At 42.7% G+C, this 16,771-nt stretch overlaps 1 protein-coding gene across 3 annotated transcripts in view; it reads right to left on the reverse strand.

Annotated features, from left to right (window-relative positions):
* PTPN5 (protein tyrosine phosphatase non-receptor type 5) overlaps window positions 1–16,771 on the reverse strand; it is a 74,080-nt gene that overhangs the window by 17,425 nt on the left and 39,884 nt on the right. For all 3 annotated transcript variants that reach the window (XM_073604125.1, XM_073604123.1, XM_073604124.1), the window contains 4 exons: window positions 13,826–14,052; window positions 7,431–7,617; window positions 4,740–4,824; window positions 2,401–2,483 (listed from right to left, as the gene is read on the reverse strand). In XM_073604125.1, coding sequence (XP_073460226.1) covers window positions 2,401–2,483; window positions 4,740–4,824; window positions 7,431–7,617; window positions 13,826–14,052 — 582 coding nt within the window. The remainder of the gene's footprint in view (window positions 1–2,400; window positions 2,484–4,739; window positions 4,825–7,430; window positions 7,618–13,825; window positions 14,053–16,771) is intronic.

Here is a 16,771-nt window from a genome sequence, read left to right on the forward strand (position 1 = left end):
GTTCCCGAATTTCAGTGTGTCCACCAAGTGAGTCACCAGGCCCTTCTTGGAGACCAGCCTTCTTCCTGGCTCTCTCCAGCAAGGGGCCTCCCCTGGGTCTACTCCTTGGCACAGCTTCCTCCAGATCAGGCAGGACAGCTTTAGAACCACTTCAGCACATGTTAGGCCCCAAAGCAGACTATTGGCCCCAACAGCAGAGCTCCATCCAGCAGCACTTCCCTGGGCCTCAGCCCAGAGGATAAGAAAGAGCACATACCCTATCCCAAATGTTTATATCCTCCCCCAGCATGCACCAGTAGCATAGCCCTCCATATGGATTGGCTGAAGGAAAAAAAAATATTAATAACTTAGTTTTGTTTGTGAAATCTCATATTATGACCAGTGAGTCCAGTAACATCTACTGGCAACAGTTAGAAATCACAAGCCAACTTAAGCTTAGGGAAAAACCAGGTAAAATACTGGACAATCAGTCTGAGCAAACTACAACCCAGCCAAAAAACTAAATTGACATTATAGCCCTTGTTTAGGACAAGGGGGCTACAAATTTGCACTCATTGAGAAAATGAGAAGTGTTCCCTGAATGGCGCCCTGTGCTGAGCTAGCAGGGCATATACTCAGCACAGGACCTGGAAGCTAGGGGCAATCAATCACTGTAGTAATGGTAGCTAATGCTGTGATTTCCAGCTTTCACAGGGATTAAGCAGGACTAATGTAACTATGCAAAAAAAAATAAAAAACGAGACCTGGAATTTATGTTTAACTTGCTCCTGAACATACAGTGCCTTGAAAAAGTATTCATACCCCTTGACATTTTCCACATTTTGTCATGTTACAACCAAAAATTTAAATGTATTTTATTGGGATTTTATGTGATAGACCAACACAAAGTGTCACATAATTGTGAAGTGGAAGGAAAATGATAAATGGTTTTCAAACTTTTTACAAATAAATGTGTGGGGTACATTTGTATGGCGCCCCCCTGAGTCAATACTTTGTAGAACCGCCTTTCTCTGCAATTACAGCTGCAAGTCTTTTTGGGGATGTCTCTACCAGCTTTGCACATCTAGAGAGGGACATTTTTGCCCATTATTCTTTGCAAAATATCTCAAGCTCTGTCAGATCGGATTGAGAGCGTCTGTGAACAGCAATTTTCATGTCTTGCCACAGATTCTCAATTGGATTTAGGTCTGGACTTTGACTGGGCCATTCTAACACATGAATATGCTTTGATCTAAACCATTCCATTGTAGCTCTGGCTGTATGTTTAGGGTCGTTGTCCTGCTGGAAATTGAACCTCCGCCTCAAGTCTTTTGCAGACTCTAACAGGTTTTCTTCTAAGATTGCCCTGTATTTGGCTCCATCCATCTTCCCATCAACTCTGACCAGCTTCCCTGTCCCTGCTGAAGAAAAGCATCCCCACAACATGATGCTTCCACCACCATGTTTCACGGTGGGGATGGTGTTTTCAGGGTGATGTACAGTATTAGTTTTCCACCACACATAGCGTTTTGCTTTTAGGCCACAAAGTTACATTTTGGTCTCATCTGACCAGAGCACCTTCTTCCACATGTTTGCTGTGTCCCCCACATGGCTTCTCGCAAACTGCAAACAGGACTTTTTATGACTTTCTTTCAACAATGTCTTTCTTCTTGCCTCTCTTCCATAAAGGTCAGATTTGTGGAGAGCACGACTAATAGTTGTCCTGTGGACAGATTCTCCCACCTGAGCTGTGGATCTCTGCAGCTCCTCCAGAGTTACCATGGGCCTCTTGGCTGCTTCTCTGATGAATGTTCTCCTTGTCCGGTCTGTCAGTTTAGATGGACGGCCATGTCTTGGTAGATTTGCAGTTGTGCCATACTCTTTCAATTTTTGGATGATGGATTGAACAGAGCTCCGTGAGATGTTCAAAGCTTGGGAGATTTTTTTATAACCTAACCCTGCTTTATACTTCTCCCCAACTTTATCCCTGACCTGTCTGGTGTGTTCCTTGGCCTTCCTGATGCTGTTTGTTCACTAAGGTTCTCTAACAAACCTCTGAGGGCTTCACAGAACAGCTGTATTTATACTAAGATCAAATTATCCACGGGTGGACTCTATTTACTAATTAGGTGACTTCTGAAGGCAATTGGTTCCACTAGATTTTAGTTTTAGCTGAATACAAATGCACGCCACACTTTTCACATATTTATTAATAAAAAAATGTTGAAAACCATTTATCATTTTCCTTCCACTTCACAATTATGTGCCACTTTGTGTTGGTCCATCACATAAAATCCCAATAAAATGCATTTATGTTGGTTGTAACATGACAAAATGTGGAGGGGTATGAATACTTTTTCAAGGCACTATATCAATGAAAACATTTACTGCTCAAAATAAAAAGATCCGGACTGTACTCACTCGAATGTAATTGGCATTTATGTAGGAACTCAGAGGGTCGTCCTCTTGGTCTGGTGATATAAGGCACACTCTGGTTTGTGGATCTGAAAAAGGTACAAAGAACAAAACAAAAACACTTTGATGTATTTTTTTTGCACTGTACTATTGCAATACTGTGGTGCTAGCTTCAAATTCCATTAGGAGAATGGAGTCTGTATGTCCTCTTGTGTTTGCTGGGGAACCCTTTGTGTGCTCTGGTCCCCCACCTCCGATGTCAGCTCCCGTACCTGTACACCCCCTATGGACCGGAGCAATCTGTACATTTCTACTATGGGCCTGTTTATTCGGTAAAAAATTTGCTTTTACGTTACATAACAAAGTAATACATACATTGTATTTTAGAGAGATGAGCTAGATTTTCTTCTGCAATCTTGTCTTGCAAAAATTATTTTATTTTCTATGTATTCTATAGGCATGTTTTCTATGTAATATAAAGATGTAAAAAAGTGGTAAAAAATGCATGTTTAATAAATGTTTTTTTTTATTAGTTTTTCTGTTAAAGAAAAGTATACATTTTATTCTATAATTTTAAATCACACTAAATGATGTTTCTGGTGAAAGAAAAAACAAAACCTTTGTTTCTTGAATTCTGTACATTTTCTTTTTATGTGACACTGAAAAAAATAATAAACAAAATGGAGAAAAGGAAATAAAAAAAATGAAATCTCAAACAGAAAAAAATAGTAATGAACAGAAGTAAAAATAAAAAAATAAGTTGAGAAAAATAGCTAAGAGGAGAAGGGGAGGAAGGAGTTAGTTAGGGCTGATTAGGGTTAAAGTATAACTAAAGGCAAAAAGTTTTTTTCATTTTGGATGGAGTGGAGAGGGATTAGAACGCTTATCGGTTTTATTGCTGTCTGTGCCCCTTGTGAAGGAGATTCACCCTCTCTATTTGTCCTGTTTACCATTGTCATTGAAAGTGAAAGTAAAAGAAAATCCCAAATTTTGGGTTGTCCCCAGAAAATTAATCCACTGGGGACACTAGTTCTGGTGATCTGGGGGGTCCCCAAGGAATTCCCTTAATTTTCAGGGAATTCCTCTCACTTCCTGTTTGGCTATGGGACAGGAAATGAAGGGAAATCTCCATAATGGGACAAAGATGGTGAAAAAAAAAATCTGACAGGGGTTATAGCCCTCCCTTACTCTATCCAAAATGAAAAAAAAAGATTTGCCTATAGTTCTACTTTATGTAAGGGACTATTCAAAGCTGGCCAAAATTCTGCTGGTTCAACAGGAACTGGACAAATTTTAATCAGTGTTTGGCAGACCCTGCTCAACAGAAGCCGATCAAATGAGTTTTAATTTCCCCACAATTGTGCTGAAAATCAGGAGATTTCAGCAAATTATCACTATTTTGGTAAAATGCATTTTAGTGAATGCAGAAAGGTGTAATGGGGCTTTAAAGTGCTTCTGAAGCTTCTTTCAACTATATTAGATCTTTTTTTTGGTGCCAAAATATGACCCTTCGTTAGCTTCCTAATTTTGTTACTTCACAAAAAATAAAAAACCAGAAGGTGAAAAAAAGTTCAATAATTTTGTGACAGTATGCAAAAAATAAACAAAAAAAAAAAGAAAAAACAAAACAAAAGCAAAGAGAAACAAAGTGAAATTAACTAAACAAGTTAAAGTACCTTAAATATAGCCCCCCCCCCATACCCTACAATTAAAAAAAAGAAAAAAAAAAGAAAATTTTTTAACTAAAGAATTTTTTTAAAATGTTTTGTAATTTTTAGCAAAATACATAAAAAAAAATGTAAGTAGTGTTAAACTTTTTCAATTTTGCTAAATTTTAGTGAAGGCAGAAAGGTACAATGGGGCTTTAAAGTGCTTCTGAAGCTTCTTTTAACTATCTTGGATCTGTTCTTGTGATCAAATATGGCCCTTCGTTTGCTTCCAAATTTTGTTATTTCACAGAAAATAAAAAAACAGAAGTTAAAAAAAGTAAAAAAGTAAAATAAATTAAAGTGACAGTATGCAAAAAATGAATAAAAAACAAAACAAAAGCAAAGAACAAAAAAGCAAAATAAACTAAAGAAGTTAAAGTACCTTAAATACCCCCCCTCAAAAAAACAAAACATACCCTCCAATTAAAAAAAAAAAAGTAAATTTTTTAGCTAAAGAATTTTTTTAGCATTTTTTGTAATTCTTAGCAAAGTAACATGTAAAAAAAAAAATTAAGTAGTGCAATGAGAGAAATTTAAAGTTTTCAACTCTACAAAATTGGTTATCTTGCACTAAAATGAATTTCAGTTGCAATAATTGACAATTTTTAATCCATTCTTCGGCTGGTTAGAACTTACTTGGGAGTATGGTTTTGTATCTGTTTTTTCGGACCAAACCGAGAATTTCGTATTCCTTTGGGTCAACAAAGTTCATGGGAATCTCCTGGAAAATGAAGACATGTTAGAGATTAAAATCGAAAAACAGGTTTTTTGATAAGAAATTAATCGCCGATAAATACAATGGTGGAATTGTCTCACACATCTGAAACGGAACACGGCCTAAAAGCTCGTAGATGTACAGCAAGCATCTATTCATCTATTCTTTTCCATCAACTTGTCTGTCATCTGGACACATTTCACAGCAGAAGGTAATTAATATTCACACATAAAGCTCCGAAATCTCAAGATACAAAAATCGTGACACTCGAAGACAGCCCTGATGTCCTGTGATTTTAATGAGTTATGGAAGACATGTGGGGGATCCAGAAGAACGTGAGAGGGTAAGAGAGAAGAGAGGAGGGGAGAGAAATGAGGAAAGGGGGAGGGCTGGGGAAAGAGGAAGAGGAGGGGGGCAGTTGAAGGAGAAAGGAGAGGAATGAGTCGGGAGAAGGTTGGGGAGGAATGAGGAAGAAGAAGGGGGAAGAAATGATAGAAGAAAAGAGTAGAAACGAGAGCAGAGAGGTGGGGATGAATGGTGGTGGAATCAGACAGAAGGGGAGAAGATAGAAAAGTGGAAGGCAGAGGAAAGGATAGAAAAAGAGTATGTGTGTGTGTGTGTTTGGGGGGGGGGGGGGGGTGAATGAGGGGGGAAGGGGGAAAAAGAAGGGGGGGGGATAAATGATGGGGAGAGGAGAGGTGGAAGGAGCGAACAGGATTGGTGATGAATGGAGGGGGAACAGGATGGGAGGTGAGAGAATAAAAGAGGGAAAAGCCGAGGAGGGTGGGAGAGGAGAAGAAGGAATGGGGGGGGGATATAGAAGACAGAAAACAGAGTAACGGAGTAAATGCAGGGAGAGGAGGAGAATGGAAGGTAAGTAGAGAGAAGAGCAGTGAAGAGGGGAGGAGAGGGAAAGAGAGAAGAGAGGGAAGGGGAGGGCCATGGAGAGAAGAAGAAGGAGAGGGTGGATAAAGGGGAAGGGGAAGAATGAGTAAAGGGGAGGGTTGGGGAAAGAGGTAGAAGAGGGGGGCAGTTGAAGGGGAAGGGAGAGGAATGAGTGGGAAGAAAATAGGAATGAGGAAAGAGGTGGAAGAAATGATGAGGGCGGAGAGAAGACAGGTGGAAGGACAGCAGAGGAGTGGGGATGAGAGGAGCAGGAAAAGGATGGGAGACGAGAAGATAGATGAGAGGGTTAAGAAGGCTAGAGGAGGTAAGGTAAAAGAGAATAAGGTAGGATAGGAGGGGAAGGCTGAGGAGGGTGGGGGTAGTTCGGTCCAACTGGACCTTCTTTGGCCGTTATTCTCTGCCCCTTGGAGTATGCCGCTCTGTCCTTGGCATTCATTTGGAGCTCTTGGGAGTTCAGACTAGGTGAGTGGTGGTGAGGTTGACAGTGACGGGTAATTTTTTGGATATTTTGAGTTTTTTAAGAAATGATTTGTATTGATTTGTATATATTATGTTCTGAATGTATTTTGTTCTATATCTAGTGACGTATACTGCGTTATTTAACATATCCCCTGAGGAAGCCCATGGTGGCGAAACATGTCGGGATAACTTCATAACTGCTACCTTTCATACGATAAGATAACCCCACATTATACTTCCATATCTCTGGCATATCTCCATACAAGCTGTACTGATGTTTATGTCTGTTTTAGAATAACAAACTATTTATTTTATCTTGTTTGTCTTGATAAAAATCCTTTTAACGAAATATTTGTTCTCATTATATTAGCAACCCAAAAAATCCTGCAAAAACAAATCTCTCTGTATCTATTATCTATTCAGGGATGTTGGTGCTTGTTTTGAATTTGTCACCAACCCATATCACCACCCACTCTGGGGAAGAGGGGAAAAGAGTGGTGGAAATGGGAGGACAGGTGAAGAGGGCAGAACAGTGAAGAGGGTAGAGGATTACAAAGAAGAGGAAGGTAGAGGAGCAGAAGAAGACTGAAGAGTGGAGGAGGTAGGAAGAAAAGGCAGGAAATGTGAGGCCAATAGAAGAGGGCAGAATCTAGGATAGGGTAGAGGGCAGAGAAGAGCAGGGCAGGGAAGAAGAATGGAAGGTAGGAGAGGAAAGTAGGGCATGAGAAGGAGAGTAAAGGAAAGGGAAGAGTGTAAGAGTAAGAAGAGGAGAAAGGAGAGGAGGGCAGAAATGAAGAGAGGAGGAGAGCAGAGTAGAGGAAGGAAGGGAGAGGTGCAAAGGAAAATTTTGGGGTGGAAAAACACAAAGCGGTAGTAAACGTTGACAAATTCGAAAAAAACACTCCCTGCAAGGTAAGAGCATAATGTGCTAGTATGCACCCCATACTAGCACACTGTGAAAGGCTTATCTTGAAACGAAGCCCTCCAGCCGAGTCGCGATGATGTCACTCCTGAGCATGCATGCAGGAGTCATGGCCATGGCATAGAGCTCTGAAGGAACAGCACGAGTATGCCGTTCCTTCATGTGCTGGTGACCTCACCGGCTGCTGCTCACTAGCTTATCGCCTAAACGGTGCAGGTTTAGGAGATATTTATTTTACGAGTAAGCTTTATTACGAACTTACCTGTAGCTATAATTACCATTACCACTAAAAGCATTGCTGTTGATATTTTGTTAATAGACTTACGAAGAACTCCTTATGAAGGTTAAAAGAGTCCAGGGCTTTCTCGTGCAGCTCGTCAGGGGTGAGGATGGTGCTGGCAGTTTGGAGATATTCCCGGGTAGACTGCTCCCTGGGTGACATGATATGTCCATAGGGCTCTGTGCATCCGGGTGTGCACATGTCTAAGGTCAGGGACACGTTGGAGCCACGCCTGCCGAATACATATAGAGCTCATATAGAATTACAGACCCAATAACCTAAGTCAATTATTATACAGTGCCTTGAAAAGGTATTCATACCCCTTCAAAATGTTCCACATTTTGTCATGGCCCACCTCACCACCTGTCCCCTGGACCCTGTTCCCTCACAATTACTGCAACCACCTTCCCACTCTATCCTAAACTCCCTAACCCACATCTTCATCCTCTCCCTCTCTTCCGACACCTTTCCTTCCCCGCTCAAACATGCACTGGTTATCCCCATACTTAAAAAACCCTCGCTGGACCCCACCTGTTTGAATAACTTAAGACCCATCTCCCTGCTCCCATTTGCCTCCAAGCAGATGAGGGGAGAGAAATGAGGAAAGGGGGAGTGCTGGGGAAAGAGGAAGAGGAGGGTGGCAGTTAAAGGAGAAGGGAGAGGAATGAGTGGGGAGAAGGTTGGGGAGAAAGGAGGAATGGGGAAGAAGAAGGGGGAAGAAATGATAGAAGAAAAGAGTAGAAACGAGAGCAGAGGAGTGGTGGATGAATGGTGGTGGAATCAGACAGAAGGGGAGAAGATAGAAGAGCGGAAGGCAGAGGAAAGGATAGAAAAGAGTATGTGTGTGTGTGTGTGTGTGTGTGTGGGGGGGGGGGTGAATAAGGGAGGAAGGGGACAAAAGAAGGGGGGGGGGGGAGAAATGATGGGAAGGGGAGAAGAGAGGTGGAAGGAGAGAAGAGGAGTGGGGATGAATGGAGGGGGAACAGGATGGGAGGTGAGAGAATAAAAGAGGGAAAAGCCAAGGAGGGTAGGAGGGGAGAAGGAGGAATGGGGGGGGGGGGGGAGGATATAGAAGACAGAGAACAGAATAACAGAGCAAATGCAGGGAGAGGAGGAGAACGGAAGGTAAGTAGAGAGAAGAGCAGTGAAGGGAGGAGAGGGAAAGAGAGAAGAGAGGGAAGGGGGGGCAATGGAGAGAAGAAGAAGGAGAGGGTGGATAAAGGGGAAGGGGAAGAATGAGTAAAGGGGAGGGTTGGGAAAAGAGGTAGAAGAAGGGGGCAAGCTCATCGAACGTCTTGTCCATGACCGAATGAGTCGCTACCTCACCTACAACAACCTTCTCGACCCCCTACAGTCCAGCTTCCGTCCGCAACATTCCACTGAAACTGCCCTACTAAAACTCCCCAATGACCTACTAACTGCTAAAACCAATGGCCATTACTCCATACTCATACTCTTATAGGGCGTACACACGGTCGGACTTTGTTCGGACATTCCGACAACAAAATCCTAGGATTTTTTTCCGACGGATGTTGGCTCAAACTTGTTTTGTCTACACACGGTCGCACAAAGTTGTCGGAAAATCCGATCGTTCTAAACGCGGTGACGTAAAACACGTACGTCGGGACTATAAACGGGGCAGTGGCCAATAGCTTTCATCTCTTTATTTATTCTGAGAATGCGTGGCACTTTGTCCGTCGGATTTGTGTACACACGATCGGAATTTCCGACAACGGATTTTGTTGTCGGAAAATTGTATCTCCTGCTCTCCAACTTTGTGTGTCGGAAAATCCGATGGAAAATGTCCAATGGAGCCCACACACGGTCGGAATTTCCGACAACACGCTCCGATCGGACATTTTCCATCGGAAAATCCGACCGTGTGTATGGGGCATTAGACCTCTCTGCTGCCTTCGACACAGTTGACCACCTGCTCCTCCTCAGCAAACTACACTCCCTTGGCCTCTGTGATTCTGCTTTATCCTGGTTCTCCTCCTACCTATCTCAGCGCACTTTCAGTGTCATTTACAACTCCATCTCCTCCACTCCTCTTCCTCTCTCTGTTGGGGTACCCCAAGGCTCCATCCTTGGGCCCCTCCTATTCTCGCTCTATACCTCTTCCCTGGGCCAGTTGATAACCTCCCATGGCTTCCAATACCGCCTCTATGCCCATGACACCCAGATCTATTTCTCCACTCCTCAACTCACCCCCTCGATCTCCTCACGGATCTGAAACTTACTGAATAACATATCGGTATGGATGTCACCCCACTTTCTCAAACTCAATCTTTCTAAAACTGAGCTTGTTATATTTCCTCCTAACCCGCCCCCCCCCCCCCGCCCCCCCCATGACTTTACTATTAAGATCAACAGCACAACCACAACTATTGGTCCCTCCACACATGCCAGGATGCTGGGTGTAATCCTTGACTCTGACCTCTCCTTCAGCCCCCACATCCAATCACTGGCTCAATCCTGCCGCCTTAACCTCCGCAACATCTGCAGAATTCGACCCTTCCTGACTAACGACAACACAAAGCAACTTATTCACTCCTTGATTATTTTCCACCTTGACTACTGCAACTCTCTCGTTAATGGTCTACCCTTATGCAGGCTATCCCCCCTTCAGTCTATTATGAATGCTGCTGCTAGACTAATACACCTCAATAACCGACCCATGACTGGCTGGCTTCCCCTACCCCACCGTATAAAATTCAAAATGCTAACCACAACATACAAGGTCACCCACAACATCTCTCCCAGCTACATCACCAACCTCATCTGCAGATATCGCCCAAACCGTCCCCTCCGTTCCTCCCAGGACCTCCTGCTCTCTAGCTCCCTTGTTACCTCCTCCCATGCTCACCTTCAGGCCTTCTCCAGAGCCTCTCCCATCCTCTGGAACTCCCTGCCCCGGTATATACGATCAGCCCCTAACCTGTCCACCTTTAGGAGATCCCTGAAAACTCAGTTATTCAGGGAAGCCTATCCCACACCCACCTAACAACTGTCCCCGAGCCGCCCCCATCAAATCATTCCCCGCATCTATTACCTTTTGTAACACCACCCCCTCATTTTAGAATGTAAGCTCTACGAGCCAGGCCCTCCTGTCCCTTCTGAATTGAACTGTACTGTAATTGTGCTGTCCCACCTCTACATTGTAAAGCGCTGCGTAAACTGTTGGCGCTATATAAATCGTGTATAATAATAATAATAATAATAATAATAAGAATGTTACAACCAAAAAAACATAAATGTATTTTATTGGGATTTTATGTGATAGACCAACACAAAGTGGCACATAATTGTGAAATGGAAGGAAAAATGATAAATGGTTTTCAAATTATTTACAAATAAATATCTGAAAAGTGTGGGGTACATTTGTATGGCGCCCCCCCTGAGTCAATACTTTGTAGAACCTCCTGTCTCTGCAATTACAGCTGCAAGTCTTTTTTGGGATGTCTCTACCTGCTTTGCACATCTAGAGAGGGACATTTTTGCCTTCTTCCACATGTTTGCTGTGTAATTCCCACATGGCTTCTCACAAACTGCAAACGGGACTTCTTATGACTTTCTTTCAACAATGGCTTTCTTCTTGCCACTCTTCCATAAAGGTCAGATTTGTGGAGAACACGACTAATAGTTGTCCTGTGGACAGATTCTCCCACCTGAGCTGTGGATCTCTGCAGCTCCTCCAGAGTTACCATGGACCTCTTGGCTCTTCTCTGATGAATGTTCTCCTTGCCCGGCCTGTCAGTTTAGGTGGACGGCCATGTCTTGGTAGGTTTGCAGTTGTGCCATACTCTTTCCATTTTCGGATGATGGATTGAACAGAGCTCCATGAGATGTTCAAAGCTTGGGATATTTTTTTTATAACCTAACCCTGCTTTATACTTCTCCACAACTTTATCCCTGACCTGTCTGGTGTGTTCCTTGGCCTTCATGATGCCCTTTGTTCACTAAGGTTCTCTAACAAACCTCTGAGGGCTTCACAGATCAGCTGTATTTATACTGAGAATAAATTACACACAGGTGGACTCTATTTACTAATTAGTGACTTCTGAAGGCAATTGGTTCCACTAGATTTTAGTTAGGGGTATCAGAGTAAAGGGGGCTGAATACAAATGCACGCCACACTTTTCACAAGTTTGAAAAACATTTTTAATTTTCCTTCCACTTCACAATTATGTGCCACTTTGTGTTGGTCTATCCCATAAAATCCCAATAAAATACATTTACGTTTTTGGTTGTAACATGACAAAATGTGGAGAATTTCAAGGGGTATGAATACTTTTTCAAGGCACTGTATATTATTATAAATACTTTAAACATTACATTTATGTACACGAGTTACTAACACAAACATACACATTTGCTATATGGACTGCTATTATGCAATATCAACAATTTTAGGCTAAAAGAGGCTCAGCTAGTCTCTAATCAAAACCAAATTGTAATTTCTTGGATTGTGTTGACTTTAATACTAACATTTCAGTCATTTCACAGTTTTCTTAAAAAATAAGAAGCTACCACCAAATTTGCATTCATCCATTCAGATCCAAACCTTAGTTTAACCTTCTGGTGTCTACCTGGTGCCCTGGGCAATTTTTTTAGTCTTTCACACACACACACGTGTTAAAATCAGCATTTTTTGCTAGAAAAATTACTTGGAACCCCAAACATTATACATTTTCTGAAAGCAGAGGCTCTGGAGAATAAAATGGAGCCTGTTGCAATTTTTGTATATCATACGATGTTTGCACAGCCATTTATCAAATGCACATTTTTAGGAAAAAAAAAATACACTAAAAATAAATTTTAGTGCAATACAAAATAATACCCAATTTTTAATGTCAAATATAAAAGATGATGTTGCATCGAGTAAATAGATACCAAACATGTAAAGAATTAAAATTTCACAGGCCCGTGAAATGGGCATTATGGTACCTAAAGTTGTCTATAGGTGACACTTTAAAAGCCTTTACTGGTTATCAATGTCTCACCTGAGCTCAAAAGCAGCGAACAAAGCACAGATTGTGCTTGGTTAGCTGTTTCCCTGGCTGTAACAGCCAGGGATTGTGTCAGGGCTGGGCTCAGCCCTTCCTTCTCTGAGCTGGTCGCTCAGCTGTCGGCTAATTGCCAGCTCCTATCTCTCTACACAGATACTCAGCTGTTGATGATATCCTGTTCGTCAGTCCTGCCTACTTCAGCCGTCAGTCCAGAGGATCTCTCCCTTCGCCTTGGTCAACATCACAGAAACTATCTCCTGCGATTCTGTTCAAGACTTGCTTTGCTGATATCCCTTTCTGGCTCCAGATCCTGCTTGCTGTTCCACTACATTGATCCCTGACTTCTGGCTTGGCTGACTATCCGTTCCAGTTACTGAACTTTGGCTAGGTTTTGACATGTTTGTTCTTTTTTGTTCTTTTTACTTTTATGATTAAACAAGTGTGATAACTGTACTTCTGTCTCAGCCTGATTTCATAGTTTCTGACAGATCGACAGCTCTGAAACTGGAAATAATGAAATCCTCAACACTTCCTCTGCCTCCTTCCACTGCCTCCTTATGATATCTTTGGCCAGATTACAGGTACCCCTTATGGAGACACCCCAAGCGTCGCAATTTTGCCGCGATTGTTTCGTGGTAAATTGTGCTGCAATCACAACGCACTACGCTTGTCGCTCAAAAAGAAACATGAGCTTCTTTTTTGCGCATTGCGATAGGCCGCGTTTTACCACGTGACAATCGCGGAAAAATTGAGGCGCAATTGGGGTGCAATGGCATCGCTTTTTGCAGCGATTTGAAATCAGATGTGAATGCAGCCTAATGCCGCGTACACACGAGCGGACTTTTCGACCGGACTGGTCTGAATCCGGCGGACAATCCGACCGTGTGTGGGCTTCATCGGACCTTCAGCGGACTTTTTCTGTCGAAAGTCTGACGGACTTTAGATTTGGAACATGCTTCAAATCTTTACGTAGTAACTCCGCCGGACCCAGTTCCGCTCGTCTGTGTGCTAGTCCGACGGACGAAAACCGACGCTAGGGCAGCTATTGGCTACTGGCTATCAACTTCCTTATTTTAGTCCGGTTGTACTTCATCACGTACGAATCCGTCAGACTTTGGTGTGATCGTGTGTAGGCAAGTCCGTTCGTTGAAAGGTCCGTCGGAAGTCCGTCAAAAGACCGTCGAAAGTCCGGTCGAAAAGTCCGCCCGTGCGTACGCGGCATAAGGGTTAGCTTTTCCCACCAAGGATTCTAACCCTCACCTAACTGGAACATTGTAATTGCAGGATTGACTTTATTTTCAAATATTCTACTGCAAAACTCTAAACTATCAGTTTGAGGTTGATTGTCTCTTGCAAAAATAAATAAATAAATAAATATATATATATATATATATACATCTCATATCCAAAAATTCAAATTAAAGATATCACCTTTCCTGGAGGCCCACAGGTTTGACGCTGAGCGTGCCCAGGTCCAAATCACCCCTAATATCCATCAGACAATCGAAAACGGGGGTGTCCGGGATAGGGTCAAAATCCATGAAGTCCTCGACTTTGTCATCTGTCCATTCGGAATAAGTGAAGGAGGGCTGCCGGCTCACGGATTGACGGCGATCGTCCGAAAGGGCCGGTTCACTGTGCGACTTCAGGTACCATACCTGCGACCATAAAAAAAGAAGACAAAACCGTAAAGGAACCCCCCCATTTTATCTCCCCCCCCTTTTTGATCGCAGGCAAAGCGAGAGATTGTTGATGCGCTTGTGGATGCGGCAGGAAGAATATTTGGCCCAGAACAACCAGTATTTTCCAGTGTCTTCACATTCCTATTGTCTGCCTGTGTTTTAGCCTTGTAGAGGTTCTGACGTGTTTTTCACTTGGTAAAAGCGATTGCGGTGAGCGGTGTGGAAACAGTCAGTGCTCGGTATTATGACATTGTAATGTCAAGTCCCTTTGTTGAGAGAGAGAGAGAGAAAAATGTGCCTGTGATAACAAGGTGTCCTTGAATTGTTTTCCAGCAGCTGTGTACCTCTATCCTACAAGCAACCTTGGTTTATCTTGATGATGGGGAACTAAAAGTCCCAGCCTGGTCTGGACTGATAAAAAAAAAAAAAAAACAGACTAAATCTAAGGCTTATGTTCTCTTTTACAGGGGTCTTAAAATGTTATTTTTTTTTCTTGTTTTGTTTTTCTTCCCCCGTCATTGATGGTAGGCTCCATGCACATTTTTGGTATGTAATGCACTTATAACAGATACACGATTGCACATAACTTAGGAAGGGATTACATTCTCTTTTACAGGGGTCTTAAAGTGGGGGGCCACCCTAAAAAAAAAAAATTGCATCCTAAAAAAAAAAAAAAAAAAAAAAAAAACATTTGAAAAAAAAAAAAAATTTTAAACTTACCTAAACCCTTGTTGCTAGGCAGTCTTCGTAATCTGCCTCTTCCTATTCCGCGGCGTGTCCTGCTCCTCGGGTGAGCGGCCCCCGTTGTCTTCTGGGAACTGTGTGTGTTCCAAGAAAACCACGGGGGCCATTCACAGAGCGGCGCGCCGCTCGCTGCGCGCGCAATGGGAAACTGGCAGTGAAGCCGCAAGGCTCCACTGCCTGTTTCCCTTACTTAGGATGGCGGTGCCGGGACCCGAGAGCCGAGGGATGGATCGGCCTTGGGCGGCCGACATCGCAGGCACCCAGGACAGGTGAGTCTACTTATTTAAAATCAGCAGCTACAGTGTTTGTAGCTGCCGACTTTAAAAAAATTTTTTCGCTGGATGGAATCCCGCTTTAAAATGTTTTTTTTTTTTGGTTTGTTTTTCTTCCCCTGTCATTGTTGGTAGGTTCCATGCACATTTTTTTAATAATTTTTTTTTGGCTTGTGCCCCCCTTTTGCCTCCGCTTCCTCCCCTTCCTTCTCCCCTCTCCTCCTCCCTTTTTTTTTTTTTAATTTTATTTATTTTTTTCTTGGGGAGTTTTAGGTTGGTTGAGTTTTGTTTGTTTGTTTTTTTTGTTTTTTGGATGAGGTGGGGATGCTGGGTTCTAAATATTGTATAGAAGGGTTTATCCGATAAACGATATAATTGAGAAAGGTGATTTAACCGCTTCAGCCCTGGAAGATTTTACCCCCCTTCCTGACCAGAGCACTTTTGCGATTCGGCACTGCGTCGCTTTAACTGACAATTGCGCGGTCATGCGACGTTGCACCCAAACAAAATTGACGTCCTTTTTCCTCCACAAATAGAGCTTTCTTTTGGTGGTATTTGATCACCTCTGCGGTTTTTATTTTTTGCGCTATAAACAAAAAAAAGAGCGACAATTTTGAAAAAAACGCATTATTTTTTTACTTTTTGCTATAATAAATATCCCCCAAAAATATATAAAAGAAACAATTTTTTTCCTCAGTTTAGGCCGATACGTATTCTTCTACATATTTTTGGTAAAAAAAATATATATATATACGCAATAAGCGTATATTGATTGGTTTGAGCAAAACTTATAGCGTTTACAAAATAGGGGATAGATTTATAGCATTTTTATTATTAATTTTTCTTTTACTAGTAATGGCGGTGATCTGCAACTTTTATCGTGACTGCAACATTATAGCGGACACATCAGACAATTTTGACACATTTTTGGGACCATTGGCATTAATACAGCGATCAGTGCGATTAAAAATGCATTGATTACTGTAAAAATGTCACTGGCAGGGAAGGGGTTAAGTGTGTCCTAGTTTGTGTTCTAACTGGAGGGGGGAGGGGACTGTGTAGGGAAGATAACCGATCATCTGTTTATACTCTGTACGAACAGACGATCTGTCAGTTCTCCCCTCAGAGAACCGGAACTGAACAGTTCCCGGTTCTCCATGTCTCAGACGCGAACGCGGGAGCCTGGCGGTGATCGAGACCGATGAGCACTCGCATTGGCTCGGGAGGGGGGGGGGGGGGGGGGTGAGCGCCCCCTAGTGGCCACAGGACGAATCGACGTTACATAACGTCGGTTCGCCCAGCCGTGTCGTTCTGCCGCAGTACAATTGCGGCGGCTGGTCGGCATGTGGTTAAGGTAGAAGAGCAAAGATAAAAGTGTATCTATACAGTCTACTCTTTAATTTTTTTCTTTGTTTTTTTACATATCTTTTTGTACAGTATTGTATGGTTTGTCCTAAATGTAAAAAAATGTGATACAAAAATTGAATTATAAAAAAAAATAAAAAAATCTAAGGCTTAAGGGGGGCCATTTGCACCTTACTCCATTCGTACCTTCCCGACCAGCCGCCGCAGTTTTACTGCGGCAGAATGGCACGGGTGGGCGGAACGACATAGCTGTACGTCGGCTCTATTAAGCGGGACAGCAGGCGTCTGCTGCACTGCAGAGGGTGCCGATTAGA

This window comes from Aquarana catesbeiana, linkage group LG11 (assembly GCF_042186555.1).
Source record: "Aquarana catesbeiana isolate 2022-GZ linkage group LG11, ASM4218655v1, whole genome shotgun sequence".
Classification (NCBI taxonomy): Eukaryota; Metazoa; Chordata; class Amphibia; order Anura; family Ranidae; genus Aquarana; species Aquarana catesbeiana.